The following is a 12509-nucleotide window of genomic DNA, read 5'->3' on the forward strand; positions in this document are numbered from 1 at the left end:
ACATTTTAGCCTTTGGGAAGTTCAGTCTGCTATTTGGGAAGGAAGGCAGAAGTGCCTCTGACACGGGGGCAGCTGCAGCCCTGACCTGGGGGAGGTAGGAAGGGGGTGCTGTCTGGCTGGAAAGCAGAAGTGAGTATAAGCCCAAACAATGCTGACTGGGATGAGAAGCAACAACTCTAGGGCTCCTCACATCCTCTTAAAACTCCTTCTGAGCACCCTGGGTCACAAGGAGCCCGCAGGGTGATGAAGCTGCCAGGTGGTGCTGGCAGCCAAGCTGAGCTGCAGGAAGCATGGGCATGACCCAGGCTCTGGGCTGGCAGCCAGCCAGGCTCTCCCAGGGTACCCTCGGTGAGACTTTCTCCAAACTGGGTGCAGGTGCCTCATAAACGAGTTACTAAACAGGACAACGGCTGCTCTCATTCCCATTAGAACAGTGAAACAGATCCCACCTGGCTCTGTCACACTGGTGGCCCTGAGTGCTACATGCCAGTCATGCTCCTGCAATAAGGAGACTTCCGCCGAGTCCTTTGAAAGATTAAAAAAAAAAAATTTATTATGAATCCAGGCAGCACAGTTGAAACAACAGAGACAACTGAATAGATTCATGCTGGATTGCCACAAGGCACTCATCCACTCAGGGGAAGCTGTCTACTTCAACAAGTTTCTACAATAAAACAAACCAACAAAACCCTCTGAAGCTTCCAGAAGGAACAATGGAAACTGCAGCCCTCGCTCGCTCGGAGCAGTCCTCGGCTTCAGCAGGGACCATCAGAGAAAGGCTGGCAGAGCCTAAGCAACTGAACTGACTGTAGAGCAGAAATGCTTTGAGGGTCCTTACCATAAAGCTGTCACTCACAGGCAGTGCCATGTCCAAGCACGTTCTGAGAACAATTCCACAATTTCATTTTTCAGCGAAGAACTGGTCAGGTTGGAAAAGGAACAAGGACTCTGCTTCCCAGCCAGTGCTGTTCAGACAGCATGAAACGGCAGAAAGCTGAGCTCCAGAGAATACCCCACTGCAATTCTGGGCTTAAGTTCAGCTACAAGACTTTGCCCCCGAGCAGATAAATTGTGAGCCGTGTCTACCTCTGTCCCTGCTGCCAGCACAGGCTCCTCCAAAGCGGGGAGGAGCTGACAGTGGTCAGCAACCTCAGCAAGAGTCACCATACAGACTGAGGAACCCAATATGTCACCTGTACTTTGCTATCAGAACATTCCCACCGATCTTATTTTTAGCAAACCCTGTTCCAAAGGCTTAGGAAAACCTCAGTCCTAACTACCATCCTTCCTGTGAGCACTGTGTGCATCTCTGCGGTGCGATCACACCCGCACCCTTGCAAGAGACCCCGCAGTGTTTCTGTCCCCCCGGAAAATAATTGTTGGCAAAAGCAAAACTCCGACCTTCCCGGGTGTGCAGGGCCTGAGATCAGCTGTAGCACACACGCTGCTGAGCAAACACTCCACCTAGAAGTTAAGCAATAGGATCCACGAGGGAAGGCAGATCAGGAATGCTCTCCATCAGAGACTGAAGGGAATAAAGCGCCTACAAATGCTCACAACATAAAAGGAAACCTCTGAGGCCAGAAACCTGATACATGTTGAAACAGAATATACTGACACATAACTCTCCTCTCTTGGGATAGGCCCTGGGCAGGCTTCTCCCTCTTGAAGAAGAAATTTGAGGGTATCTCTCAACTGAGAAAGAGCAACACAGACAAAGTAGTAAGTAACAACAAAGGCCTTACCACTGTTACGAGTGGGAACTGTCAGTTTAGTTCTGCTGATGCTCTGTCCCACTAAAGTTACCTCTGTCTGGAAAGGCCAAGGCTGCTCCCAGACCCACCACACACAAATCACTGCACAACGACGTTGCAAAACAAATCCCATGAAAACTATCCCCACAATTCGATTCCCACCCTGCTGGGAAGGGGCTCCTCCAGCTCCGAGGCAAACCCAGGTATGTCAGAGCGACCTGAGGCTGCACTTCAAACCTCAGCACGAGGAAGGCCAAGCACGAATGAAGCTCTCTTGAGAGAGCTGTGGGGAAGCTGTGTTGGAAGGAGTCCTGACAGACCCTAAACCTTGATGTGTGTCAGACTCTCTCAGCAGCCCAGGACCGACCAAAATAGAGAGAAAGGAAGGAAGGTTGGAAGGAAATAGGTAAGGGGGAATGTGTGCAACTCAAAGAGGACTCCAAGAGCTCAGGCTTTGAGACAAGGGTGCCCCACTACCAGCACAGGCTTCCTGGCAGGAACACAGGCTCATCTCAAACACGATTCAGCCACTGAACATGTTTCAGTTCCATTTCAGCTCACATTCCCAGAGAAAAGAGCCGGTTTCCCTGTGCCGTGCCAGCACATCTAGCAGCACAGTGCGCTGCTGCTGCCGGAGCCTCCCAGTCAATCCCCCCCTCTGAGGCTCTGGCTGCAAAGCCAAAGCACCTTGCACCAGGGCAGTTTCCTTCCGCGCAGAAATTCGCCATCTCAAGGGAAAGCATCCCCCTTTCCTTGGATTCAGCTCCGGGCCACAAGGTGCAGATGCAGTCGTACTCATTGCTTCAAACAGGACAGGGACCAAACCACCCTGGAAAGTAGGCCTGAGCAGGCATTTGCTATTTATAAGCTAATCATCTGATCCCTCTGGAGGGAAATCCTATCCTTTGGGGCTGTTGGGAGTGCCTGGAACTGCGGGAGCACCGGGGAGGAACAGACGGGAAGCGATTATATTGGCCGGGAGCATGCTCTAAGTGACCAGACAAAATTCCTCCCTGCTCCATCACAGCCCCAGCATCCTCCTGGAGAACAGGCCAGGGATTACGAGCAGGGATTAATCTGTTATGCTAATTTGCTAAGAGCAAAGTAATTTTTTAAATAGCTCTTATCTCCATTCATCATTATCTAAAAAGGGCCCTGATCTAGTTCAGCACAGAGCGACAAGTCTCATGGTAAGAGCCCACTTGATATCCAAAAACACATGGGAAATTGGTTGGCTGGAGCTGCCTCGGAAGGGGGAAGAGAAAGGTATGAGCTTTCATAACTGTTTGATAATTATTAATTCCTTGGGGGAGCATACCTGTCCTGGGAAGCTGAGTGTGATGTGCAAGTATGCAACACTGATTTTTTCCCTTCTGTTCACATTTCTCTCTGATAAAAATAACCTGGGTTAGATGACACTGCTGGATTTTCCTGTGAAACAATGCTCAGTCATTTCCAAAGCCACTGCACACACTCAGTGCAACCTCACATCCCCCAAAACAATCTCAGTTCTCTCTACCCTCCTTTTTCTTCACTTACCAAAGTATTACTGAGAACAACCCTCTCCCTCCACTGACAGCAGCCTCTAAAACAAACTGAGGACAGAGAAGAAGAATGGAAGTAGCTCTGACTCAAACAGCACAGACTAAAACTACGTCTCTTGGAGGAGAAGGCCCAATTCCCAGAGCAATCCTCACAAACAGAGCAGACTAGAGTCATCCAGGCCTGGCACCTGCCTCCAGGTGAGCAAAGCCCAGCCAGACACAGGCACCAGGCCGAGGAAAGGCTGCTCACATCATCCCTGCGCTCCCCCAGTGCTGGGACAAGGGAGACTTTGAGAAGCCCCACGTAAACAAAAAACAAAAGCAGGCCAGTGCATATTTGGCAGATTGAGATCACAATAAAAGCTGGCACAGCAGCATTCTCCAAAGCCTCTGTGGCAAGATCTGCCCCTAAAGCTTCCCTTGATTTGGGTTTTGGGTTTGGATTTTTTTTTCTTTCAGCTTGTTACAACTAAATCTGACAGGTAAGTGACACTGTTGTTGAGACACATGGGCTGGAAGGATCCTGCCACAAAACCCACAGCAATGACACCTCTGAGGAAATGTCCCACTAAAGGCTCTCTCAGAAAAATTAAATAACCATCACAGCCAGATAAAAAGATTCCTGAGAACACAGCAAAGGAAAGGGGAACCCAGATGTTCCAAGAAATTTATAAGCGAAACTTTTACATTTATTTCCCAGTTTACTTAGATGTCCATCTTCCAGCAAACTCCCTGAAAGTCATCACAGCCACCTCACAGACCCCCAAGCAGAGCAGACCCCCAAACTCCTGGGGCTGTGAGCCCAGCTGCTTTTATTAAAAAAAGAAAAATATGGAGCCTCCATGTAAAAGCTGGCAACCAATACAAAGTCATCACTGACTGAGGGAAGTTTCTTCTCATGCTCGCATCTCTATCACCTAAAGATACAGGTTTTGGTTTCCATGTACACATACTCTCACCAGCTAGACTGAATTCCCAGTGTCCAACCTCTGTTCTCCACAAGCAGACGCAGACTGGCCAGATCTTCTCTCAAGTTCTTGCTGGAGGAAGCAGATGGAGTTCTCTCGGCACCACATGGCAGCTTTTTTCACCTTTAATCCCACCTCATACATCTCCAAACTCTGCCCAGCTTTCCACCAGCTTTGAACCACACACAGGCACCAAACCTGGGCACAGCAGCTTTTGCACCAGTGTGGGAGCTGAGTTAACACTCCCTCTCCTCCTCCTCCTCAGTGAGGCACCAAAGACCACCTCCAGCCTGCCTGTGTTCAACATATTCATGAACCCAGGCAAAAATTCCTGCTTCCCAGGACAGAACCCACTTCTCCCTCCCCTGTCTCTCTGTTCCCATTATGGACTCTTCCTGCAGTTTGTTTTCTCCGGTAAAACATGCGTGGTCTCCCCAAAGTCCAGCGCCAAACTAGCCAGGCCACAGTGTCAGATTCTCATTTCCCATTTTCTAATCAGCACTCTTGAGTTGCCCATGCAGTTCCTCAGCTTTTAGCTGTCATCTTCCTTCAAGTCATTGCCAAAATCACCATCAGGATCCTTACAAGACGGTTAACATAATGTGGCCAATAATGTTCTAGGGACCCACAATTTAACATGGATTATTTGGAGTTCATCCCGCTTCAGTTAATTCAGCAGGAAAACCAAAGGCATCAGAGCAACTGCTTTAGGGAAGCCAGTGTTTACAACAGTTAGCTGAGGGGGTACTAAATAAATGTCAAACCTGCAACAACACCATCTCCACACCAAACTTCAGCCACCCGCCGTTCCAAACCAGCACAGAACCAGCTCCTACCCAACACGGAGGGGAGGCACCTGCTCCAAACACAGCCGTGTGTGGCCTTCGCGGGGCACCGGACAAACCCCACCGAGTGCGAAGAAGAACCAGCTCCGTGCCGCTACCCCGGCTCTCTGCGGCACAAGAATCTCCCACCCGCCAGGCGCTTCTAGGCGAGATCTGCACGGCCCCAGCGCGGGGGGACGGCAGAGGGAGGGAGGCGAGCCGCGCCCGCAGCCTCGGCCGGGGAAGGGCTCAGGCCCCGCGGCAGGGCCGGAGCGGGCAGGGCCGGCCCCAGCAGGAGCCCCGCGCTCCCCTCCTCGGTCTGACTGCGACCCCGCCTCCGCCCGCCGGTGACACCGCGGAACCTCCGGTGCAGCCCGGCCCGGGCCCGGCCCGCAGGGCCCCCGCCGCCTCAGCGCTGCCGCCACCGGGCGGTGCCGCCCCTCACGGACAGGCCCCGGGGAGGCCGCGCTCTTCGGGTGGCGGAGAGAAGGAGCGGGGCCGCGGCGGGCGGCGGCCCGAGGAGCGGCGCTGGGTGCCGGGGCGGCGGGAGGGCAGCGGGGGCGGGGGGTCCCGGGCAGCCCCGGTCTCACCTGTCCCGGCGGGTCCCGCCCGGCTCCGGCCGCGCCACTCCCGCCTCTGCCGCGTGCGGCTCCCGCCCGGCCCCCCCCCCCCGGCCCCGCGCCCCGGCCCAACCACCGCCCGGCACCGCCGGCGCCACCGACCAATCAGCGGAAGGAACGCGTCCCCGCCCAGCGCCACCGGCCGCCGGGCCACGCCCACCCGCGCTCCCGCCAGGCCTATCCCGTGACACGGGAGGGGGCGGCGCCCGGCGCCCGGCGGCCAATGAGAAATCACAGCGCGTCCCGCCGCAGCCAATCGGCGCCCGCGCAGCGCCTCCCCGCAGGAAAGGGCGGCGGGGAATGGGGCGGGGGGGCACGGTGGGCTGTCCCGTCACGTGACCGCCCGGTGACGGGGACCCCTCAGCGCCGCGGGGCCGGCAGCGCCCGGCGGGTCCCGGAGCTGAGGGACGGCCGTCCCAGGCAGCGCCCAGGGACCAGCCCGCGGCCATCGGGGGGGTGGGGTCGCCTCCGGTGCCCCAGCCGGGGCAGGATGGCGCGGGGTCGCCGCTTCCGCGGCCTGCGGGGCCACCGGCATGGTAGAGAGATCGTGAGGCCTCCCCGTTCCACCGCCCCTCTCAGCCTCGGGCCGCTGCTGCTTCTCACTGCCTGGATGTGTCTCCCCTGGGGCTGGATGGCCTCTGCCCCCCGCCTCGTGCCTGCGTTTCCCGGTCCGTGGCGTTACTCCTACCCCTGCCATCCTCAGCCTGCCCTGCGGCACAGCCCCGCTAGTGGAGTTAGGGGGCAATCCCAGGCTTTCTCACTGCCCGGGTTTTACATTCTGCATCACAGAATAGTTGAAGCTGGAAGGGACCTGTGGGGATCACCCAGTCCAACTCCCCTGCCAAGACAGGGTGACCCAGAGCAGGTGACAGGAACGCGTCCGGGTGGGTTTGGAATGTGCCCGGAGCGGGAGACTCCACGCCTCCCTGGGCAGCTGCTCCCGTGCTCCCAGCTGCCAGGATGAGATGCTGCTGCCCGAGGCGGTGTCTCCCTGCATCCCCTGGAAAGGATGAGCTGAGCCCAGCCCCAGACAGGTCTGGAGGGTTTGGGGGTGTGGACAAAGGGATATTGGTCCTCGACAGAGGACAACCATCCCTGCCTGGTGCCAGCTGCGAGTGGAGCTGTCCCGGGCCTGGCTCTCAGAGGTGCAGGAGGGAGCTTCCTCCTCGTCCCGTGGATGCTGAATCTTTGCAATTGCATTGCTTCGGGCGATTTCTCTGGGAAAAATGTGTGGGAAATGGGGAGGTGGGTGATGGAAAGCCGCTGGGCTGGAAAATTAAGGAGGGGGCAACACCCTGGGTTGGCAGTAGGGCAGGGGGAGCAGGTAGAGAGGTGATGGGGAGGAGGGAGCACCTGGAAGGAGTGGTGGGGCAGCTGGAGCTATGGCATGGGGCAGATGGTGCCATCCTGAAGAGGAGCTCCTCCAGAATGTGCAGGAAGAGTTTGTGGAGCATGTGAGCAACCCTCTGATCTCTAGGATGCTGGACAGCCTGCTGACCCACTGGATTCTAAGACTCAGTGAGGTGGAAGAGGTGCAGGATGCACGTGGATAAGCCTTGACTCCTCATAAACATTGTGCTCCAGAAGGGCACCAAGGCCAGCCAGATCTTCACTGACAGCCTCAGGATGGTGGAGCAGCTGGGTCTGAGCTGACTCAGGTGAGAGATGAAGGGCCGTGGTCTGCTCCTGGCCAGAGCCTCCACTGGGATGCTGGAGCAGGGTCCAGCCCTGGGGAGCGTCCAGGGCTCAAAGGCAAGGAGCAGTTGGGTATCACTGCTCTGAGACCCCCTTGCCACCCTGTGATGACAGAGCTTTTGGGGGTGACTGTCCCCTGTGGGGCTGAACAGGGGCCCCCAAGGGCCCTGCAACAGCTCCTCTTGCTGCAGGCGCTTCCCAGTGTAACTGAGGAGCTTTCTGCTTGCAGGGTCGTCTGCTGTGCCACTGGCCCTTCCTGACGCTGAGGTACCCCCGTTGCCCTCGTTGGTATCCAGGGCCAGCAGCGGATCCGGCAGTGCTCCCTGAGTGAGTACTGCGGCATCAGGGACAGAGAGGGAGCCCACGTGCTGTGGCAGAGTAGACGAGAGGAGGGCAGGAGCATAGCCCAGCCACCCTGATGGAGCAGGCAGGGGCGTGCTGAGGGGAGCCAGGGGCTTGCCGACCAAGGAGCAGGGCAGGAGGCCACAGAATCACAGAACCAATTAGATTGGAACAGACCTTTGAGATAATTGAGTCCAACCTTAACTGCAGGGAACCCCACCGCCAGGGTACACAGCTGTTCAGGACACCTGCAGATCCCTCTAAGCAGCACCAGGGCCAGAGCTTTGTCACCTCCTTCCCTGGAGCCTCTCTGGAGGCGGGGCTCTGCCTGCACTCCTCCTGCCAATTCTACTTCCCCCGCTAACCACCGCGGTGGAAATTGCCTTCTCCTGCTGGGTCTCAGATGGCTCCAGGCCATGCCAGCGTGGCAGCTGGGAGGAGAGCAGAGCCTTGAAGAAAATATTCGTATCACTTGTGTCTTCCCTGGGATGCCCTGTCCTTTTTCCACGCTGTTGGTCAGATGGGCCAAACAGAATGATCTTGGAGAAGGTGCCCCAGTCTCCAGGCCTGGCACCTAGCATTAATCACTGCTGCAGTGAGGGACACCAGTGAAGTCACACTTGACGTCTTCTGTCTCCCCAGATACCACATCCTGCAGGTCATCAACAGGCTCCATTTCTACCCAATGCCTGACAGAGCAGTTTTGAAACCATGCCTGCAACAGCCACATAGAGGTCTTCCTAAAGGCGGGGTTTGTGGTTAACTGCAGCTGTGCCAAGGGTCAGAAATCCTGCTTGGAGCAGAGATCAGGCTGGGAGAGGTCATTTTTTGGCAGGCCCCTTGGGAGGGAGCAGGTTGTCAGAAAGGGGTCTGGTTTTGCCTGGGGCGTCAGCTGGATCTCTGGAGGCATCAGCACCCTGACACCACGGGCACAGAGCCCAGCGTGTTGGTGCAGCCCATGGCATCCCTCGTGCCACCAGACACATGCCTGGATGTGCCCCTGGGATGTTTCTTGATTCCCTGCACCCTTCCCGTGCAGGAAACAGAGCTGCACTCATTTCTCCCTGCTATCTCTCACCCTAGGTCCGACAGTGCTTCCCTATGTTCCCTCAGCAGATGCCATCACAAGAATGGACTACAACGTTCTGGAAGCTCTGCCTCTTCTCAGGCCACTGATGCCCTGCCATGGTGACACTCTTGACCTTGCGTCTCGTGGCAGCCTTTTGTCTGTGCCCCAAACCTGGTACCTGGCCAGCAGGAAGGAGTGGGGAGAAATCCCCCGCTGATCCTGGGCTCCAGAGCTCGTGGCTCGGTCCAAAGGTCTTGTGTGCTGATAGCTGGGGCCAGACCCCACCCCCAGCTGGCTGGTGGCACCCAAGGAACTCATTTCAGTAGCCAGTGACTCTGGAGCTTATTGGTCTGATGTTCTTCACATGAAACAAATAATACACAGAGAGCAAAAGTGTGTGAATTTGAGGGTGATATAGCAGAAAGCTCAAGGCCAGTGCAGCCCAGCTCCTGAGAGATGCACTGTATCAGGAAAGGAAAGGAAAGGAAAGGAAAAAGGAAAGGAAAAAGGAAAGGAAAAAGGAAAGGAAAAAGGAAAGGAAAAAGGAAAGGAAAGGAAAAAGGAAAGGACAAGGGGAAGAGACAAGAACAGCTCTGCAGAAACACAACAAATCTCCAAAGCAGTCCCTGGTGCCCACTCTGCCAGGCAACTACAGCCAGACCTAGAATAAAATATCCTGAGTCTCCTGCCCTCCCTCCCTTTTGGGGCCTCTAAATAACCCCAAATTAAGCAAACTCATCCCAGGGAGCAGCAGAAGCAGAGATGGTTAGTGTCTCTATTGTCCCCACACAAAGCGTATCCCCAGCTGTGACAGAGATGATCTGTCACCCCCCTAGTCACTTCTGCCCTGTCCCCGGATTTCCCAGTTGTCCAATAAAGGGATTTTTGCAGCAGACACCCTGCTCCTCTGCCTCCAACCCGTGGTGTGTGGGCGTTATGCTGCCGCGGGAGGATGCAAAGCAGGTGGGAGGGGAGAAATTGTCAGGAGCTCAGGGACAAAGGGACACCTGTCTTTGGGACAGGCTGGGCAGACACACGCCTTGCTCAGGAGGCAGATTCCCCCACACCTCAATCCTTACACTGCCCCAGGCATAGAGCAAGGATGCAATTCCCCCTGGGAGCCAAGAAAGATCCTCAAACCTGTGTCTCACGTGCACTGCTTCCACAGCTTGTCACCTTAGGGCCCAGTCCAGCTGTCACCTCCCACCAGCAGCCCTGCTGGCAAGTGAGAACCCCTTCCTGTGCCCCCCGCACATGCCGTGCCCTCCATGGCCACGTCCAGTTCCTGTTATGCCTTTGCATGAATTCAGCTTTATTGCACATTCTGCAGATCCATGGAAGGCTCTGGCAGCAGGAAAACGAGAGGGCTCTCCTGCCCCCTCCATGTGCCTGACTCTCCTGTGCAGGTAGGACAGTGTCCTGAGCCAGTGCCACCCCGTGTCCCTGCGAGGTGGCAGGTCCCAGCAGGATGCAGGTGCGTCTCTGCTCTGGCTGCAGGAGAACCAGGATGGGAGAAGGTCTTGCAGGCAGAATCAGACTGTAGTGAGGGCAACCAGGCCCAGCTGAGCCCATCCTCAGAACCTCAGCCCTGTGTCACTGCCCAGAGCTCCTCAGGACCCACACGGTCCTTGCTGAAACCCTGGTCCTCAGTGCTACAGCTGTGGCAGGAAATTGAGGACAGCAGTGATGAATTCTTCAAATTTATCCTGATGGACTATGTGGCCTGCACCTTTAATGTACTGGATCTCTGCCTTGGGGAAGAGGCGTTGGATCTCTGGGTAGTCTCTGGAGCTGCAGGACAAGGGAACACACCATGATCAGAGGTCCCTCCTGGTGTCTTCCCTCACCTCCCCAAGCAGAGGGTGATCCCGGGTATGGCTCCTTCCCTGCTAGGAAAGCCCAGGGGGGCCCCCAGGTTCCCCCTTGCTCCAGTGTGTGGGTGTCACTGGCGGCTGGAGGCACAGCCCTTGCTCAGGACCCTCCGCATCCCAGGGGGGGAATTCCCCTCCCACCCTTGGCAGCTGCAAAGAGCACAAGAGGTCAGACCTGGAACCACTTCTCTCCAGTCTCACCTGATATAGGGTGAGTCGGACCCTCCCAAGAAGAGTGCAGGACCAGGATATGGCTTGTGGAAAACAGGGAAGTTCATGATGTCTGCCAGGTGCAGGGAAATAGCCTCCAGGTTCACCCGCCACACGTAGCGGCCCTCCACCTCCACCAGGTTGGTGAGGAGGAACTGTCTCAGCTGTGGGAGCTGTCACGGAAGGGGATCGTGCGCTCTTCAGTAAGAGCAACAAAGCAGGATGCCCTGGCACCCTCCATCCTCCCCTCTACCCCCATCTCCCACAGGATTTCCTACCTTGACCACGGGCTGCAGCTGGTCGTCAGCCAGCTGGCGTGCTGCCGAGCGGGACAGCCCCACCGGGACCTTCACTTCCTTCATGGCCGAGATGTAGGCGGAGAATTCGGACACGGGGGCGGTTGAGCCAGGACTGATGTCTACGGAGATGAGGCGCTCCACCAGGTCTGGCTGGAGACACAAGCAGGGCAGATCAGATGCCAGGATCTCCCAAGGTCTCCCCAGAGGGAGTGGGGACAGGGCTCTGCTCCCAGTCTGATTCTCTGGAGGCTCTTAGCTCCATCCTGCCTCAGCAGAGACCTCCACATGCCCTTCCCAGAGTCCTTGTGCTTGGCAGAGATCTCCAAGCTCCCCTGCAATCGGTGCTGGAGGGACAGGGCAGAGCATGGGCTGGTGGACACAGATTTACTCCTGCTCCCACAGCCTGGCTTACAGCTCTGTGTGGGACAGCACCCACCCTGACACAGACAAGTCCCTCTGGAGCTGGGGGCAAGGCTGGCACCGGTGAACAGCCTCCGAAGGTGCCACCCCCTCCCTAAAGCTCCCCCTGGAACTTCCTGAGCCTGGGACCCCACTCCCATCCCCGTGCCTGCCGACCCGCTGCAAGGCCAGCGTCATGGCCGTCTTGCCCCCCATGCTGTGTCCCACGAGGATGCACTTGTTGATTCCCAGGCGGCTCAGGAGGTGCTGCACGTCCAGGCTCATTGCTTCATATGTCATCACAGGGCTGTGGGGGCTGCTGCCATGGTTCCGGGCATCCACTGTCAGCACCTGCCTGGGCAGGGGCACCGTGTCACCCCAGGCACTGCCCACCATGACCCTGCACTGCTCCCTGGGTGCTGCTCCTCCCCACACCCCCTGGGTCTCACCTTGCCGCTACCACGGCGTACCAGTGTCTTGGCCACCGTCTGGAAGTTGCCATGGCTGCCAAAGAGCCCGTGGAGCAGGACAAGGGGTGGCCGGTCCCTGCGACCCTCCACCTCCACATGGGCCAGGGGCACTGCACTGCAGGGAGAGAGGGGCACGGGGTATGGCCAGAGGGGTGGGGGGGAAGTGAGCCCTGCCCCTCTGCCCAGCCCTGGTGAGGCACATTTGGAGCGTTGTGTGCAGTCCTGGGCTCCTCAGGAAAAGGGAGACATGGAGCTCCTGGAGCAGGGCCGGCGCCGTCTGTGAGGATGAGGAGGGCCTGGAGCATCTCCGTGCCCAGGACAGGCTGAGGGAGCCGGGGCTGCTCAGCCTCGAGAGGAGCCCCAGCTGAGAGGGGCCCTCAGCCCTGGCTGTCCCTGGCTGCAGGGAGGGCTCAGGGCAGGGCCCAGGCTCTGCTCCGGGGCCCG

General features: G+C 57.2%; 2 protein-coding genes and 1 long non-coding RNA gene across 5 annotated transcripts in view; 1 reads left to right on the forward strand and 2 right to left on the reverse strand.

Annotated features, from left to right (window-relative positions):
* MTMR4 (myotubularin related protein 4) overlaps nt 1-5755 on the reverse strand; it is a 57147-nt gene extending 51392 nt beyond the window's left edge. The window contains exon 1 of the mRNA XM_042025853.1: nt 5681-5755. The gene's annotated coding sequence lies outside the window, so the exon portion shown is untranslated. The remainder of the gene's footprint in view (nt 1-5680) is intronic.
* Nucleotides 5756-6090: 335 nt separating this feature from the next.
* On the forward strand, nt 6091-9212 carry LOC121663521. Of its 2 annotated transcripts, none has more exons than XR_006015657.1 (3): nt 6091-7368; nt 7635-7732; nt 8831-9212. It is a non-coding gene; the product is annotated as an uncharacterized LOC121663521 (long non-coding RNA). The 2 variants fall into 2 exon arrangements; XR_006015658.1 differs by having other exon boundaries at nt 8864-9212.
* An 895-nt stretch (nt 9213-10107) lies between these two features.
* Nucleotides 10108-12239, reverse strand: ABHD11 (abhydrolase domain containing 11). Of its 2 annotated transcripts, none has more exons than XM_042025860.1 (5): nt 12045-12239; nt 11773-11946; nt 11176-11346; nt 10889-11070; nt 10108-10607 (listed from the first exon to the last, which is right to left on the reverse strand). In XM_042025860.1, the coding sequence occupies exons 2-5, from the start codon at nt 11893-11895 to the stop codon at nt 10469-10471; spliced, it is 615 nt and encodes a 204-aa protein (XP_041881794.1). In that variant the 5' UTR covers nt 11896-11946; nt 12045-12239; the 3' UTR covers nt 10108-10468. The 2 variants fall into 2 exon arrangements, with proteins under 2 accessions (XP_041881794.1, XP_041881793.1); XM_042025859.1 differs by having other exon boundaries at nt 11773-11950; nt 12045-12130.
* Nucleotides 12240-12509: the final 270 nt, after the last annotated feature.

This window comes from Corvus kubaryi, unplaced genomic scaffold (genome assembly GCF_017639235.1).
Source record: "Corvus kubaryi isolate FWS band 111438036 unplaced genomic scaffold, C.kubaryi_AGA036_p1.0 37284, whole genome shotgun sequence".
Lineage (NCBI taxonomy): Eukaryota > Metazoa > Chordata > Aves > Passeriformes > Corvidae > Corvus > Corvus kubaryi.